At 39.3% G+C, this 18,912-nt stretch overlaps 1 protein-coding gene across 2 annotated transcripts; it reads left to right on the forward strand.

Moving 5' to 3' along the window:
* Positions 1-2,899: 2,899 nt before the first annotated feature.
* Positions 2,900-5,139, forward strand: LOC135946798 (homeobox protein MSX-3-like). Of its 2 annotated transcripts, none has more exons than XM_065495174.1 (3): positions 2,900-3,447; positions 3,644-3,840; positions 4,177-5,139. In XM_065495174.1, the coding sequence occupies exons 1-3, from the start codon at positions 3,009-3,011 to the stop codon at positions 4,393-4,395; spliced, it is 855 nt and encodes a 284-aa protein (XP_065351246.1). In that variant the 5' UTR covers positions 2,900-3,008; the 3' UTR covers positions 4,396-5,139. The 2 variants fall into 2 exon arrangements, with proteins under 2 accessions (XP_065351246.1, XP_065351247.1); XM_065495175.1 differs by having other exon boundaries at positions 2,900-3,399.
* The last annotated feature ends 13,773 nt before the right edge of the window (positions 5,140-18,912 follow it).

Here is an 18,912-nt window from a genome sequence, read left to right on the forward strand (position 1 = left end):
ATATATAAATTTCTTTAACAAGCAATTGCCGCGGATGATGATGAATATAAACAGCAGCCGTTTTATTTTACTCTGCTCCGCGCAGATTGCCTTTGCTAATAGAGACCTTAATAAAGATTATTTATTTTTCGTGCGTTATTACCCGCGCGACGACGGGCAATAAAACTGCTGCCCAAAAATATTATTATTGCCAATTCTTCCTCTGCGTTCGGCTTTATAAATTCTCTCCAACCCGCAGAAAATGAATGGCTCTAAGCAGAAAACTGATTATTATTGTTCTCTCTGCGTGGCCAAATTATCTGCGCAGAAAATCCTGCAGGTCTTATATGTCTTGGGAAAATGTTGAATGTGCGATTCTCAGTTTGGCTTCTTATGTGATATTAAGAAATAAATCTCAGAATTTAAAGTTTCATTTGCTCTACACACACGTAGCAGCTGCTGTGTTGACCAACGGTTTATCTGTTGTATTTTTCTCTCATGAAAAAATTATTTTTAGGTCTTCATTTGTTTTCATATTTTTTTTATAAATTTCACCACTTTTTTAATATTAAAAAATCCCTACATGCTGCACATGCCAAATTTTCGCCTCTGGTTGTAAACCTGCCAAAACCAGAGTTGAGGTTATCTATATAATTGTGTAAAATTGTTATTTGAAACTACGTATGAGACTGTGATGAGAGTAAACACAGTCTTAACATATCATAAAATATAACATGTCATTTATAAATTCATCATTAGTTAATAATAATAGCTGTTTACTATATAGTTGATATTTTCAAAAGTTATTTATTTCCATATTATTTAGTATTAATTTTCCACGTGATTGTTGTGTCTGCAAGGGAATAAACAACCAAAATATAGTCACAAACAGCTTGTCATTTCAAAAATTAATGGTTCAAAGAGGAAATTCGTAAGTCCTCTGCTTATACGCAAGGAAGAAAGATTCCAGTGGTATTCTGCGCATTATGAAATAAATAGCATAGGGTACAATACATGCACCAAACCCCTAAAGGAGGTGAGAGTAATTTCACAACTGCGCAGCCCATTAATAAGGAAAAAAATGAAATGTTGTATGGTGTAATAGGGCAGTTATGAAAGCGTGTTTTTTATATTTCGATTGGGGATCATGATACAAGAGGAGTATTTTGAAGCTGTTTCCAAGCTGTATATGATGAAAGAAATTCATATCATGAAAGATTTCAATGAACACTCCAGAAAACAGGGCGAGAATTGAGATCCTAGCCGAAAAGTACTATGTATAATACACGCATGAAAAGGTGATGAGACTGCACTTTTTCATTGACTGGCCCCACTTTTGGAGTAGTATAAAAATTTCCATTGAGCACAAGAGCGGCCAATATTGTGACTTTTTGTGGCTTTTAGCGTTTTATCGCTCAGAACATCTTCAGCCAAGAGAACATTATTCGCCCGCGCCGCGAATTTTCCGTTTCTCTTTCACTCTCTCGTTATATTATTATATAAATCCGAGCGGAGTGCGTGAATTGGCCCGTGATGTGCATAATATAAAACTCTGGAGAGACAGGCCAATAATGGACCCCTGCGTGATAATAGTCCAAGCTGCTCAAAAGCACACTCGTCGCAGAGAAAAAGGGCCATAAAAGCGAAGCGCCAAGGATTTCCTCAATGAACTTCGCCGCGCCGCGAAACCGGGACGGACTCGCACTGCTGCCAGCAACGGTTTTGTGCGCGCGTGAAATATTGAGTATTCCAGCAGAAATGGAGCAGTTTTGTCACCGCATTGTGCCTTTATTATTCCAACAGTAGCTTATAATGCTTAAAGGACTAAATCGTTCGAATTCCTATACTCGTGATCTCGAGGGCATATTCTTTTTATATGCTTTTTAACTGGGTGCACGTGGGGGAGTTTTTAAAAGAGCACTCCATACAAAAAAGCCATACCTATAGATCTAAATTATATGCAGTGGTTGTAGCAAGCAATTTTCATAATTTATCTATTTTTATTCAATAATGTAATGTTACAGCAGCTGGCATCAAGGGCATCTTAATTTTGACGTTTAAAGAGTCAATGAAAAATTAGGACTGAAACAGCTCTAGATTTCTCCATCCCTTTAAACCAATAGTTTATTTGAGACATTTTGCCTAATATGAATCCTTTAATCAGAAGGCTTCATTTTTTTTCATTTTGTGAAGATTGTAAACCCTCTTTTAAAAAAAGGTGTGTGGCAGCGGCCGTAAAAATAATGAGTCTAATATAGACTCATCATCTAATAAGACATTTCCTCTTAAGATAGAACAAGGACTACATCTGTTATTTGTAAATTATTGTAATCGTTTTTTGAGTTGTGCGTGTTGTAAGACATTGATGGTTGTAAAGGATTAAAATTTGTAAAATTTAATTTTGATTTTGTGTATATGAAAGCTGTCTGAAGTCTGAATGATATTTCACAGTCCTGCAGAAACAGTTTTCACAAAGCGTTTTTGCCTCGCAATGAGGAATGCAGTAACGATGACAAATAATTTCTTGACGGCGACAACACACGGTGTAATTAATTTTCATTAGCCGAGAGAAGCATCACAAAGAGATGGAAAATTACGTTGCTTGCGACGCTGCAGAGGAATTAGAGAGAGGCAGCGTGTGTGTGGAGGAGAGAGCGAGAGAGAGAGAGAGAGAGAGAGAGAGAGAGAGAGAGAGAGAGAGAGAGAGAAATAAACAGCAAATTAGACGGAGATAAATGGCCGATAAAGTGGCTGCTGCTCGTGAAATAACAGCTCGGCAATTGAATCCGATGCCTCTCTCGCTGAGCCAGTGCCAGGGAGTGGGGGTAGGGGGCGGGTGGCTCCACCCCCAGGGCGGCTCTCGATTCGTCGGCCGCCTCTGCGCATCCGATCGCGGCCGCAGCCAGTGCAACAGCTACCGCCGTGCAATAAGGTCGAGCTTCTGCAACAGTCGCCGCTCCGACCCTGACTGTGGCTATCGTCGGTCTCGTTGTTGTTGTTGTTGTTAGTGTTTTGCGAACTGCCCTGTGATGGTGCAGGGTGAGGCCCAAACGATGACGTCGTCGTTGCCGCAGACCCGCAACCGCATCTCGTTCAGCGTCGACTCGCTGCTCGGACAGACGGAGCAGCGCGATGAGCAGCCCCGCGACCGCGAACCCGCATCCAGCCCGGTGTCCAGCTCGTCGTCTATCTCGGTGGGCAGCAACCAGTCGCCGCTGCCGAGCCCCACCTCGTCGCCGGGCCCGTCGCCTTTCGGCGGCGCCAACCCTGTCGAACAGAACTACGCCCGCCAACTGATGCTGTCGGCCCTGAATAATCCGAACGTCAGGCATCCGCATCCTCTGCACCAGCAGGCGCACTGGCCGAACCCCAGCGTCTTCACACCCTACTGGATGTCCCTCAGACCTCATTCTCCAAGCAGTGAGTACAATGTACCATTTGCACGCTATTGCCGAAATTACTTCCCAGGTCAGTGAGAGCAAAACAAAACATTTTTATTCAATTTATCATCGTGTTAAATAAGATTCTCCCTTACCAAATTATTCGAAAGCAATTTTTTAATTTGTTTGTGGGAAGAAGTTATGCATTTAGAGCACATGATATTTTGTTTCCAAAACACTCTTAATAGAAGAAAAATTAAAAGAACATTTTTTTGAATGTGCAGGACTCGGAGGAGAGCCCCCACGGTTGCCAGGGCCTGTCCGATGCACTCTGAGAAAGCACAAGCCGAACAGGAAGCCACGCACGCCGTTCACCACACAGCAGCTTATGTCTCTGGAGAAGAAATTCCGGGAAAAACAGTACCTTTCAATCGCAGAACGAGCGGAATTTTCTGGTTCCCTACAGCTAACTGAGACTCAGGTCAGTATTGTTATTATTACTTCATTGGAAAGCTGTATATATAAATATTTTTCTTAAATTGATACACATATTATACAAAAAACAGGATGAGTGCAATCAAAACACATTACTGATCGCATTAAATAATTTGAGAAACAAATTTTTCAAATTTGAATTTCCTTCAATGAGCCTTAATATTATTAAAAAACAGATTTGTTGTGTTATGTTGTTGCACGAACAACAATTTGTTTTTTTTATAAAAAAAATTATGGATAAAAAGCATAGGAAATGCTTTCAAAATGTAAATTTTTTCTACGAAATCTTATCTAACGAAGCAATTTTTATGCTTTTGATCAGGTGAAGATCTGGTTCCAAAACCGAAGGGCCAAAGCGAAGCGGCTTCAGGAGGCAGAGCTGGAGAAGATGCGTTTGTCCTCGCGGCCGCTGATCCCTCCTTCCTTTGCCAACCTGCTGCCGCCTCCGTCGGCGTTCTTCGCGGCTGCAGCCGCAGCCGCCATGCAACAGGCCATGGGCCCTCCGAGGTCCATGGTCTTCCCGACGTCCGCCATGCCCTAAAAGCCTGTCAACAATTGCAAATTATCAAAATTATAATTTCCCCAATGGCAATTGCTAGCAATTTTTTTATGTAATTACAAAATCCCTAAGTCATTTTGTGGATTTGGAGATAGAACTCGCCACAAAAATTGCTAGCTAAATACACGAGAGCCATTTTTTTGTGTATTTGTGATAAGACTGATTTGACGAAGAGGCTATAAATACATCCTCGCGGACACCCTTTGGACTTCCTTTGACTTGGGAAAGTGAAACATTTACAGCGTTCTTCTTCCATTCCAACAACGTCGACTGAAGTGATCTCAGTAGGGCTAAAATTTCGGTGCCAAAAATAGCAAAAATATATGATACGAACTGATGTGCCATGGACAGTGCAATGGACCATATATAATATCTCATCTGTAAAAAGATACAGTTAGTGCGCCGTGTATACCAAAGCAATTTCCTACAAATCGCTTTTAAGCAAAAAATCTTGTGATGTATACCAACAAATAGGATTGTTTGTCAGTTGATGGTGACTCGATTGAAAGTGGCGCAAAATTGTGGGCGTTATGCTTATATGATTTACTCTGGAAATTTTATCTCGAATGATGTGACGAAGCATTTACACGTTTTGTCAAAACCAATATGAGGTAACAAAAAATAAGCTTTATGTGCAAATGAGAATGTGGCGAATGGAGCAGTTGTTGCAATAAAACCCACAATAAATTTGTAAATTACAAAACAACAAAGCCTTTTGGAGTTTTCTTTCGGGGCAAAAACACGACGGAGGTCTGCCCGCAGAAAGCGAGTCAAGCCGCGTTGAAATTTTAATGAGGTGTTTCTGCTGCTCGGGTCTCTCTCTTTCTCTCTCTCTCTCGCGTGTTATTTGTTCAAGCAGATCACGTGCAATCGGCAGGCTAATTAGAGGCGAGTGAATGCGGCGGCTGCACAAGCAAAAAACTCGAAAATAAAAGGCAGCACTGAAAATCAGGTCCACCCTCTTGTTGAAAAACAGAAACAATGGTGCTCACGCAATAATTTGAACGGAATTCTTGCTCAAGGAAATAAAACACAGGCATTATTCTGCAGAAACACATGATTTTTAAACTTGTTGAGAATCCACTCCCAAATTTTCACAAGTATATAACCAGGTTTTCAAAATTAACCTTCGAGACGGAACGGGAGTGACCGCAATTTAAAATTATATATTATTATAATTATACATGTTTGTATGCATATTAAGATCCTCTCGTTATCTTTATTGAAACTGATAATTCAATATTAAAATCTAATAAATGCAATGGACAACAAAATACCTTTAAAAGGACACAGAATATTTTTCCTTGTTATAGATTATGAATAATTACACATTTTTAACCATTACGAGATCATCCCTTTAATACAGCAACAATTCCTCCTACTAAACTGTTTGAATCGGCTTCAATAGCATCACGCAGTGCGCATTATTTATATTCCTAAGCGATGCGTAGGCCTCCGCTTTACTCTGCGTACATGAGCGAAAGAAGTAAAGAAAGGAACTTTAATTGGTGTCGAAAAAATTACTCACTCTGCGTGGCTACGCTGAATAAGGCAAGATGAGGTCGTTAAATCGCCAGCAATGATGGTAAAACAAAACGGCAGCGAATGAAAAAAACGCACAATGACTGACTGAGTGGCCGGGCAAAAGGGACAGGTGCTCGGCTGACAAATAAACGCCAGGCCGCCGCATTCACTGCCCGCTAGCTGTCTGTCGAGTGACTTGAGTGAAGGAGAATGTGAGAGGCATGTATGCAACCGGCGGTAGCGTTGAGTCGTGCAGGTTGTATGGCATTAAAGCGAAACAAACAAGACAAATTTAGTCAATACACATAATAGTCAGGTATACTGGTGTTGAAAGTAAAATTAAAATTTTTCGGGACATTCCAGTGATTGCTGAATTTTTGATTTTTTTTAATTAAATTATTGATCACATTGTTTATCTTGCATGAGAATGCCATCCTTTGTACAAGTATATTAAAATTTATTTTGATAGGACAAAAATTAATAAACCTATTTTTTAGATGGAATTTTTTAAAAGATAATTTACTGCATATTCGTTGGGAGATTTCCCACATACAAAATAAATCCCTCTTTACCCGTGTTAGTTTTTCATTTTAATTTATTGATTCAAATGAATATGAAAATCTCTAATTCATTACGATGGTCCATTATGAGTCTTTCTTACAAAGTAACTCATATGGATAATTAGTAAAAACTATCAAGTAGAAGCCTTAGCTCAATTTTTGGGAAAAATCCTACAATAATTGTTTGAATTATCCCATTTTAGAGACCCATTGTCTGGGAACATGTAAAAATTCTAGAAAATATTTATATTTATTTAGCTGAAAAATATATAGTTTTTTTTTTAAAAAAAGTTAAATGGCCAATGCAACTGTCTATTTTTATAAACTGAGAACCCAAAGCGACTGATTTTTTTAACAGAAGGAAAATTTTTAAATGTTGCGATAATTATTAACTTAAATTTTCTTATCGAATTTCCATATTGGACTGAAAAATAAGCTTATCTCTTGGTTCCCTTAGGAAAAAACGTCATCACACAACGTATTTTGATATTTCGGATTAATATTTAAGAAAATACTTTCTATATGATAATTTCGCTTTAGGTTATAAGATTTTGAAATATATTTTGTATGTTCATCTATTGTTCTTTAAGTTTATTATACTCAATTATCATTCGATATTTTTTATCAATATTGTTGGGAACTAAAATATTTATTCAAATTCATTTCTTGTTTCCATTATTTAAGGACGTTTCCATTTGAATATCATACCAAAATATCCCACCTGAACCAAAGCATTGCCTCAGCATTTATTTATTTTTGTTCCTACGTATTTTCCCATAATCCCTCAAACGAGGCCGCCACTGGCCGCCACCGTTCGTTTTATTTTGAAACTTGTCGCTTGATCGCTTGAGGGATTATGGGAAATAATATCGAAATGCACCTGCAATTCCCCCCTTTTCAAATAGAGTGCTTTAGAAATTATCATTTTCTAATCAGGAAAACGCAGTGAAGCATTTCTTAAGGAGGATTATAGTGAATCGGCCTATTATATTACTAGGACATTTCAGACCAAAATTTTATTGATGACCAACAATTTGAAATAAATTGACATTTTTTGTTAAAAGAATATCGTTCAAAGGATTTGTATGGATTATGTTTGATTAGGGACACTTTTAGTATTACATATTTTCCTGGAGGTTTCCGAGGTTTCATCGTCACGGTATACTTGCATAATAGTACCTACTATAATCTAAAAGAAACATGTCTGTTGAGCAAAGATTAAAAGACAAGTGCATTGTTGAGTAATTGTTGCAACGGAGAGTTGTTGATTTATTGCAACAAATTGAATATTTTTTGTAGGTCCGAGTCCTTCATCATGTGCCTTTTGGGTTGTCAAAGTTTTAAATTCCTGGAGGTGGTGGCAACATAATTCTTGTAAAATGCCAAGCCCACGCGTTGGATTGTTGATTCTCAAGTTGCTGATGCTGCTACGCGATCTTTTTTCCGTCATTATTTTTATGGATTCTGATGTTGTGCAGCGTCCAATTAGGCGTGAGGGAGCGCGCGAGTAAAATGTAATAATGAGCTACCGAATTCGATCTGCTCCTAATTAATTGGAGTTGAGGACCAGGCTACCGAGAGAAAAAACAACTCCAAACCTCTGAAACTTGCTCGCCAAAGGTTTTTTTGCGGTGGTCGAGAAACTAGTCGCCGTCGCCGACGTGTTGCAGGATGCTGTAGGGAATTTGGGAGTTTTTTGTCGTTCCACACCAGACAAAAGACCAAACATGGCCGCAGATTTCCAATATTAAAAGCAAGCTTAACCGTTGGATTTGCTTAATTTTTCGACAGTTTTGTACATCTTGATATTCCGTTAAAGTGTTTGAATGAGGCATTTTCGCTGTATTTTATTTCCAGTATCGTTCAGCTGCTTGTTCAAGACTTTGTTTTATTAGCTGCTGCTTCTGCTGCAAAATAAGAAGAAGAGGCTCACATTTTAATACGCGAGCTGCTGATTGCAAACCTGCTTCTGGCGTAGAGCAATCGCGGAAAATTCACATATATTTCAAAATTAGATTGAATATGTAGTACTTTTCCTGATTATTCTTGTTTAAATGATTTGAATTTATATACTGAGCCATGAAGTGATTTAAAAAGACTAAAGAAATATGCAGAAAAGATAAAAATTTAATTGAATTGTCATGCTAAAATATTTCCATTTTTCTTGTGATCCCATGGCTAGTTTTCAATGTAAAAGATAATTCGTTATTTTTTTAAATGATGCAATTTTGAACTCTCCCGACTCCTGACTCCAATGAATGAGTATTTCGGGGAAATATAATATAGATTTTGATACATTTTTTTTCAGCAAGTATGGGATAAAAATAAAACAGGAATAAATCATTCAAATGAGCTTGGCATAGTAAAAAAATCACTTCATCATCTCCATTTAAATTAGGTTAAAGCTTATCGGAAGGTGAAGCCAGGTAACGAATCAATCATGGCACATTAAGTAAAGGATTATCTGGATCGACTTGTGTTACAATTTTTGAGGATCGGTCGATTCGGTGCAACCAAGACGTCTGTCTGTGGCGCGTTATTGGCGAATGTAAAAGGAATTAACAAGGCTTAATGCGATGTATTAAATAAGCCGGTGTTGCTGGTGCGGCTGCTGGAGATGCCAATCGCTCCTCCTTGTGCTCCACACAGCACACTTTATACACGGCAACACACCCACTTTTATAATAAGCAACAAACAAGACACACGACGGCAGCAGCAAGCTAAACCTACATATCATTATGTTTTGTCCTTACAATAAGTTGGGACGACGGTAGCCACTTTTCACTCCCTCTCTTCTCTCGTTCTTTCTTCCTTGGCTGCGCTGCTGCTGCGGCTTGTTGGCAATTTATTGGCCCAATTAGCAGAACATATCCCGAGCACCAGTGTCGGGAGTCCCGCGCGCTCTTTCCGATATACCCGCGGCCATGAATGGTCCATATATTATTGCGCGCGTTATCGCAAAGAATTTGTACACGATGCAGCTAAAACCTTTGGAAAGAGAGATGCTGTACGCGGGTGAAATTCGCAGACCAGGTGGATTTCACAGCAGAAACATGTTATCGAGCTAAGATTTGGACGTAGCAAGAATCCAGCAATTTCAGTCTCCATTGGCAACCATTAAAATCATCTTTAAAAGCGGATACAATTTTTTCTGATCGTGTTGCTTGAAAATAAATTCATGTACGGGAATTTGCACAGTTTTTGCTTTCAATGAAAGACATATAAGGTCTAATCCAACGGATTTACCATTTTTAGAAGGACACTAATCTAGACTTGAGACTATGAATCCGAAACTTTGTACAAGTTCTAAGAAAGTCGACAGCTATATATGCTCACTTAAGAAGGGTAAAAATTGTCCCTGTTCTTCAATATCAAGAAAAAAATGTTTCAATATAAATATTTAATAAACCCAACCTTTCTCTTATTGCCAAAACCATTTAAAATTCATATCAATGAGCATTTAAATATTTTTTGAGTAAAAAATCAAATGAACTTATCTAAATTTTGTAAGTCATGTTTATAAAATGATTATGTACTTTCCATTAGATCAAACTAATAACTTCCCCAGGGCAAAATCGACTTTTGATACTCGCGTGCACCCCTTGCTGCACGATTCCCACACCCTCTGATCGCATACATGAATATCAATCGGCCGCATGGAAACATTCATAACGCAATTTAATACAATAAGGCAGCGAGCAATTTGATCTGGCGGCAAACAAACCGCCTGCTTGATTAAGAGCCGCAGAGGCGCGAAACTCGTTAACAAACAACCACCCCCTCCTTCCTCCCCAGCTCTAGGGGGAGAAACACCCGCTAGCCGATTTGAATGACAATATGCTATTCGCCAGCAAGTGTAATCTCTTTTTGCTCATAACTGTCTCGTGTGTGCAAGAGCGATTATCAATTTCGGCAGCACGTGCCAGCCTCAAGTAAAAAGTCATAATCGGCATTATGAAATGTAATCTAGCTTGCGGTCTGTTTGCCGATGAGGCAATAAAACTTTCTGATCCCACGGGTTTCGCTTTTCTCCCCGTCAGCAAAAAATCCACGCGTTGACGTCTAAAAAGATTGATAACGCTCATCTAGAAAACAATTTTGGTGCAAATTTGAAATTCAAATTTACACTCTACTGCCTCAGAAGATTACCTAATAACATTATTTACTGTTTTATTTTATTCATTTTATAATTTTCCTTCTACAGTAAAAAAGTGAAGAAACAGTATTTCTTACGTTTAATAATTGCATTATTAACTTGCACATGTCAGTTTTCTCTAATAACCATAGCAAATCATTCTAGATTGAATCACACACGAGTAAGAGTATAATTCTATAGACCAGCAAGAAAAGACCGCAAAGTGCATTAAGCTTTCCCGTTCCAGAAGGTTGTCAGAATAAATATATTAATTAGCGAAGCTGCATGTGAGCCTGTTGTCAATTAAATCTGCCAGCTATAGCTCTTGTATTAATAAAATGACCCGTGCAAAAAGCGTATCACTCGGCCGCCTTAATTGAATTGCCACTTAATTGGAATCAATTAACGCGCGCGATGCAGCCAACAGCGACGCCGAGCACAACCTCTCTCTTTTCCATTATATCGATTAATGGCGGAGGCATGCAGAATGCATGCTCTTTCCACTCAGCCACAGAAGAGCTATTTACAATCAGATTTTTAATTTAGAAAATATATTATTATTGTAAGCTATACAACTAGAAAGAAGGATTCATTCTTTAACAAATTAAGCGTTTATATCGTACTTTGATAAATGATTTAAAGTGTTAATAATTTACTAGTGATGATTGTTATTTTCAATTTATATCTATGTCTGTAAAATGTATTCTTCAGTAATACTTATATATGATACGAAATTGTAGATTTAATTTTTTGCTGCCTACATTTTAAACTTTAATTTAATAATGTTGTACGACACATCATGACATGCAGCACAAAGTTGTTGGTCGAGATCGGTCAATCTCTGCAAAAATCTTCATCTATTCGCGAGTTCTATGAGATTAATGAAGTTGAACAGATGCGAGCATGTGATAAGCTCACGCTTTCATATAGTTAAGAAAACTGTTATGTTTCTGCTTCATCAGCAACGATAGTAACAAGCAAGTTTTGCAAAAGCCTGCGACAGTTTAAAACAAAATCTGCAGTTGACTGAGCGGCTGGCCATGAGATCGGTTTGCTGCTTCCTGCTGGTGGCTTGGATTGTGCATCCTCAGCTGTCGATGAGTTGCACCTTGCCCTCCGACAAGTTGCGACGGCCCAAACAATTCACACTGGAAGGTATTTTTTGTTTGTCAATTGCTGTTGAATTTAATCTGGGAAAATATTATTCATTATTATTTTTGCAAAGGGCTGCGACCAACGTTGGAAGATGTGTTGCGAAGGAACAGTCCCGATGATTTTGACTCTTCATCAGACGATTCCTCGTCAACTGACACAACATTGTTCCAACCATTGGACAGACAGTACATTAAATTCATGAAGGATAATCGAAGAATTGAATTTGACCATGAGACCGTTAAATTTTGGCGAAATGATGCAAAGAAACGGAAATTTACTGAATATGACTCGTAAGATTTTAGAACGAAATTTTAAAACAAAATAAAAATATCCCCTCATATTTTCAGGACTTGGTAACCGAATTTTTCTAGGCAACTTTGGTGAAATTCCTGTAGTTGTTCAATTGTAAAATATAAAAAAAAACAATAAAATAAATCATAATCTAAAGATTTTTGAACTACTGAATTTTGTATTACGATCCTTTTCAATAAAACATTGTGACTGTCAGTTGTCCTCCTTTCCCTTTCAATCTTGAGTCCTCTTTCCCGTTTTCCACTTGGGCTGCAGCAGGCTTTGCTTTTGCAGCATCCAACAATAAAGCTCATATACTGGCTGGCAACAATTTTCCTCCCTCCCTCCGCCGCAATATATACACACGCTTGTATACCTAAAGCGAGTGTGTATTCGGCGAGGCGGGTGCGCTATCTTTCATTTACGCCGAATTTCTTATTCCAATTTCCTGTATCTGTCAGCCAACTAAAATGAGTAATTTTCTGATAAGCCATCGTATAAAAGACTTGACAATATGCGGGGTTACATTGTCGCTCGCTTTTCTCCCTGCTCCCGCGCCAGCCTTTCTAAAGGAAGAGGAGCCACCCGCGAACATGCACATACGCCACCATCTATAAGGTTGCCATGTGAACGTCTGAGTTTTAAAGAAATAACGCCACAGAAATTAATTAGCAATTATCCTTGGACTACATCAATTTTTTCTCAACATTAATTTCTATATCAACTCTTTGTAATTGAATTCAAAAAATTTTGTTGTTAGATGAAGTATATTTGTCCCGATTCCCTCATTTTTATTTAATTTGTATGGAAGTACATTTAAGCTAAAATAAAAAATAATTCCACAGAGGCTGGATTTTTTTTTAACAAGTTGAATCGTGCTCGAGGCAACCCTAGTAGGGACACACATGGCGTCGGCAGCAGCATCCCCATTACGGCTCGTAAAACGACGATGGGATGGGGCGGAGGCGGCGACAACGGCGGCGAAATTGCAATTTTCGCGATTTGACACGTTCGCACTCCTCCCGTTCTCTCTCTCTCTCTCTCTCTCTCTCTCTCTCTCTCTCTCTCTCTCTCTCGCATCCACCCGAGAGGAGTTTATTTATTCTCTCACTAGCTCGCTCGCTCGTTCGCTTTTCCACTAGAATAAATTCCAACGGGAAAACGCAAGGGGAGGAACGTGTCGGCCTGATTGAGAGAGCAGACAGCAAATTGAACGCGCGCGAAATTTCTCAACCCAAGGGCAATAACTTTATTTCGCCAGCGTCACTTTCAAATATGTTTTACACAAATGGAATCCATTTTGCCGCACAAAAACAACTGTTATCACTCCTCCAGTGAAATTTAAGCCTTTGGAAAGTACATCGAGTTGTTTTCATTTTAGTTTAACCGAAAATGCCTAACCCTCTTTTATTGGGCTAGAATTGAAAAGGAAATAAACACTTTAAAGGGTCTAATCTTCTCAATACTTTTACCCCTATAGGGAATAAAAATATTTCTAGAGTCTATAAACTATGTTGAATAGCTTATTTCTTTCAATGGAATTCCTCTGTAAAAATTTACATTTCTCGGTCACGTGAAAGATGAATAGAAAGATGCAGCTTTTTAAAAAACCATAACAACAGGATAAAAGTCCTTGAGGTATTTTAAAACAGCTTTGTGTCGAGACAAAATACCCTCTTCTCACCTTTATTGAAGCACAATCCGACTTTTGCCACCTGTCCCCCGTTCATTCACCGTTTTCTTCCATTCAAATGTAATAGCATCAGATCGAAATAAATTTCCACTTGCGTTGGAATTTGATACCTTCTTCTGCCCCTCCTTGTTGCTGCAGCTGACGCGACTATTTCCCAGGGATCAGATAAATCGAGTGCAATACCTTCCTCAACGGATTTTACACGCGTTTTATTCACGCGTGATCACTTTGCCTCTTTGCCCTACGACAGACAAGATGAAGTGTGCGGCTGCAGGTCAAAAACGAGCTCAACGACCCGTGCATGAACGGATAAATTCCCCATTTTTCTTCTATAGACGGTATTTAAATGGGAAGAATCAGCGGTAAACTAGTTATTTTTAATATTTCGAACCGTTTTTAATTTATAAATTAGAAAAAACGTTTAGCTTTTAAAATAGTTAAACTAAAATTAGCTTAGGTGTTTTTAGGCTTTATATAAACTACCATGGTGAAACCAATTATACTTTCAAATTTACTGTTCATGCAGCGTTAAGAATTCTTAGCAAAACAACCTTTTACTTCCTGTAAATTTTAAACCAATAATATATGAAAAATAAATTAAAGCTGAGTCAAGTTTCGAGAATTTTCAAAAGAAACAAAAACCATAAATCTCTAGTGCATTAGAATTCATTTCCCGTTCCTTGCTGGCCATTTAAAAATTTTCAAACGTGTTTAATTTTGCTTTGATTGAAATAAAAAATTGTTATCTTTTTATGTGAACCTTGACAGTTATGAAGCTTCTCCCTGTGAAGATATCCCCATTTGCCAACTTATTTTTCAATTTGTGGTGACAACAATTAAATAGCCTCGTCATTCTTCCCCTATTTACTCGATTTCTTTGATGAAATCACTTAATAAACTGCCCATCTGCGGCTCAGATGGCAACGAGCACTGCCAAATGCGACAAAGGAGACGAAGCCAGTGGTTCTTCCTTTGTGATTGCACGCCTTGAAAGCGAGAGTCGTAAATCACTGGAAATAAAGGCTAGGTCAGGTGGCTGAAATAATAATTCACGAAAAATGCCGCTCGCGGGCGACAAATATGCGATATTTCCATTCATTCCCCCGCTCCGGCAGACGGAATTCTTGCTGTTCAAGCCGGCCAGCGGGCGGAAATTATTTATGGTGGGAAAAACGTATCTGCTTCTTTCGCCACGCTTTTTCTGAAGGATGAAAAATTTGCGCTCGTTAACGACCAAAGGAGAAAATTAGGGTTGCCACGGGATCTTGTTCCTTCCCTGCTGGTGCCACCACCTTCCTCGATTTGTTTCAACTCGAGAGACTTCAACCAGGGATCAAAATCCGAAATTTCTGCAGCCCTCGTCTCCCTGTAGACCATTTTCGGAGCAATTTGATAAATTGGGCATAGTTGCGAGCCCCTTCTTTCTTTGTCCTGCGGAGAACGTGGCAACCCTGCGGAAAAATTGCCTCTCCGGGGCGTTTTGCTGGCCGGCTTATCTCGGTGGCGCAAATGATGTGTTGCTCCGCTCGTCGCCCGAGGCTTGTAACGTAATAAGGGGTCCGGCAAATAGCACCACCAGCGCCCGAGCAAACCCACCCCAGAGCCAAGCTCCATCCACACACACACACTCTTTCACTCTCTCTCACACACGGGCCGCCACATTACTATTATTACACACACTGCATGTGTGCACTACTCCACTTGGATGTATGTAGCGAGCAAAGCATAGAGAAAGAGAGAGAGGCCCAGATAAGCGGTCCTTACGCAAGGCACGGACTGCACACAATCTAACCGACTTGATCTCACTCGCTGGATATCAAATAAACATGCTAAAAATGCTTGAAAATTATATTTAAATAGTTAATTTATTTTCTGAAAATGATGGGTCGTCAAGATGAAATCTAATTCTCACATATCACAAAAAAAAACGAAATTCAGTCCACAGAATTGAATATATTTTACAAAATGAAGGCGAGTATATTTTAAACTGGATTAAATGTGAGTTTCTATTAAAGTGCTCAGAGGAATTTTTTCAAACGCTAGACATTCATCCCGTGATGCCAAATTACGCATGCTGGAAAGGTGCAAACCAGCAAGTAGCGAGTCGGCCAAGGGCTACCCAGTCGGCAGGAAGACTTTCCAGACGGTCACTCATCCAGCTACTGACTGCACTCAATGTTGCTTAACTTAGGTGATCTAACGAGAACCGGTGTTCACTGAGAATAAAAATGACAAACTATGTATATAGTTTACAAAATTGACAATGAAACCGACTTTTTTTAAATACGAAATACATCCGATTTAAAAATATTTTGGACCGAAAATTCCAAAAAATGTAACATGGAAAAATTATCACATGAAATGAGATATTTATCCAAGAATGGATGACCAGGAAATTGAAAAAATAGTATACAAATTTTAAGGAAATGGGAGAGTTAGTAACAAATTGATCCAACACGGGTTTGTATTGAATTTTCGGCCCCAATAAAATATAAAGCGTCTAAAATCAAAGTTAAATTACTTTTGCATAAATAAGAGTGAACAAAATAATGCCAGTATTGAAATAGAATAATAAGAAAGACCTATAAATATTTATTATCATATTATTATTTATATTTTCAACATATTTATGATTATAATATTCAATTTATATGAATTCAACAGATTTTGTATTGTTCAATAATTAAAAATATTTTGTGTACTAACTTAAAGAGCATAGAATTTATGAAAATTTCAAGCATTGTGCTCTTAAATATGAATCAAATAAAAATTATATTCCACTATGAACTGGTTGTTATTGTTCGTGACTTTGATTGTATTTATTGATCGGCTGTCGTATAAAGTTTCAACAAGAACCTCCCTGGCCCTTTGGAAGGCTGGTCGCAGCGATTGCAAGGACGCAGAGCTCAGCACCTGCGTTCCAGTCCGTTCCTATCTGGGGGTGTGGGGGTGTCGGCGGGTAATAAGGGCTGTTTGCTTCCATAATATGGTTAGCGCCGGGCTAACGTTATCGCAGCGCCGACTCCCATTGTGTGCGCGCCTGCTGTGCTGCAAAAACGACGACGATCGAGTGCTACAGCGAGAGAGGGTGAGAGAGAGAGAGAGAGAGAGAGAGAGAGAGAGAGAGAGAGAGAGAGAGAGAGAGAGAGAGAGAGAGAGAGAGGAGACGGGGTGGTGTGCGAGGCGGGTTGCATAACAACACACGACGTGCCAAAGGGATGGCAATTTCCGCAGCCTGATTGGCTGTCTTCCCGTTTTGTCAAGTGAAAGAGGGCTGACGTCATTTACACGCTCTCTCTCTCGTCTTCCATACACACTCCGGTCCCCACCCCGGCCGCCCCCGCTGCCCCCAACCCCTCTCACCGATGCTGCTTTGCATAGCGGCCCCCGTGCGTGAAGGGGTGGAGACTGACACACCAGAAGCGAAATTGCCTCTCGCCGAGGCGTAATTTATTTGCACGCTTGATGTCATCTGAATTGGATCGGTTCTCGCCCCCGGGGGTGGGGGTGGTTCGATTTGGATGGAATTTTCGGCGCCTATGCTGTCTAAAAAGGCCACATCCGGTGTGTCTTGCTGATGCTCAAGCTACAAAATTGCTGGCCAAATTTTAGAACAAGCATCAGTTTTCAAGGCAAAAATAAACTAGAAGATTTCAAAAATAATCTTAAGGAATTCAACACCGATCATTCCGGAGGTGTAAATTTTTAACCTCTAACAACAGTTTGTCAATGTCAAAACAAAAATTTATCTGGAAGTCACTATGCAATTTACTGAAGTGAATAGTTTATTTTTTACCATATATTATCCACAGTCAGTTCACTTTTCCTGTTCTTTTCAACACGAACCCTTGCAAAAATAATTTGTAGCATTTTTTTAATTCATAATATATATTTGCTCGAATAAATGTTTTTGCGTTTTCGTAGCGAAAAGGCCAAACTACAACGGAGCTCTGGGTGAGTCGCTTTCGATCTGATTTGTGAACATTTCACGCCGTTTTTGCATGGTTTGTGCCGTTCTGTCGTGTTGCTGCTGTTAATAAATTTCAACCCCCACCCACCCCGGGCGCCCATCCGACCGAACAGCCCCCCGAGAGAGCGGGTAATGCAGCACAATTATCGATTATTGCAGGCCGGGCGGCGAGAGAGAGAGCGAAAGGGCGGGAAATTGACACACAGTATTCCGAAACGTGTTGACACGCCGAAACGCACATCAGCCACGCACAATTTATTGTCGACCTCCCATTATTCATTGTGCTCGTCCATTTGTAAATTTGCAGCCTTGGAACATGGCGTTGGCATTGGCAAACAATAGCATTCACCGAAACTGGAAGCCAGGTTTGATTGGAAACTGTCGACGAAGAGAAGATTACACAGAACACAGAAGAACAGCACTTTTTGTTCTATAACTATTCGCATTTTGGTGCGGGAGAAAAATTAGCCGTGTAAAAGTTTCAAGCACCGATTTAGTACCATGATACCAAGTAACAAAACACGTTTCTACCGCCTGTTTTTATATTTACTCCAAAATCTGGCGCTTTCAATCTTAAAGTGTTTAAAGTAGATACACAATTTTTACACAACTTTTAATTTTTACTTTTACTTTATATTTTAATATATAAAAATAGTCAAATATTTTTATTATACTATCGAAGAAGACACTCGAGGAATGTTCCAATTTAGCAGTTAAAGTCTCAAGTTTAATTCAAAACAAGATTAAAAATGATGTAAACTGTATGGTATCGCACATTTAGAATGCATCAAGTTTGAAGCAACTTCAGCGCATTCCTGGAGCGTTCTGTTCTATCTTTTAAGTCGTCGAATTTTATTTATTTATTTTTGTTGCTGGAAAGAAATAGTATCTCTGGTGTTTCTTCGGAAGAAAGAGCACGGCGCGGAGGCGTCGTATTAGCCGTTGCTGGATGATCCAAATTTGCAGTCCTCTTGTCAGAGCAAAACACACACACACACACACATACGCAGACATCGATAAGCGCGCAGACGTCAGACCAGTCCATTACCGGCCAGCCGCACTACTAATTGGCCGATAAATCAGCCCATCGGCCGCTAGCTGGCCGTTCCATTCCTTCTCCTCGTCGCAACGAGCAAAAAACGCGAAATAATAAAATAAAAGCAAAATAAA

This window comes from Cloeon dipterum, chromosome X (assembly GCF_949628265.1).
Source record: "Cloeon dipterum chromosome X, ieCloDipt1.1, whole genome shotgun sequence".
In the NCBI taxonomy this organism is placed as follows: domain Eukaryota; kingdom Metazoa; phylum Arthropoda; class Insecta; order Ephemeroptera; family Baetidae; genus Cloeon; species Cloeon dipterum.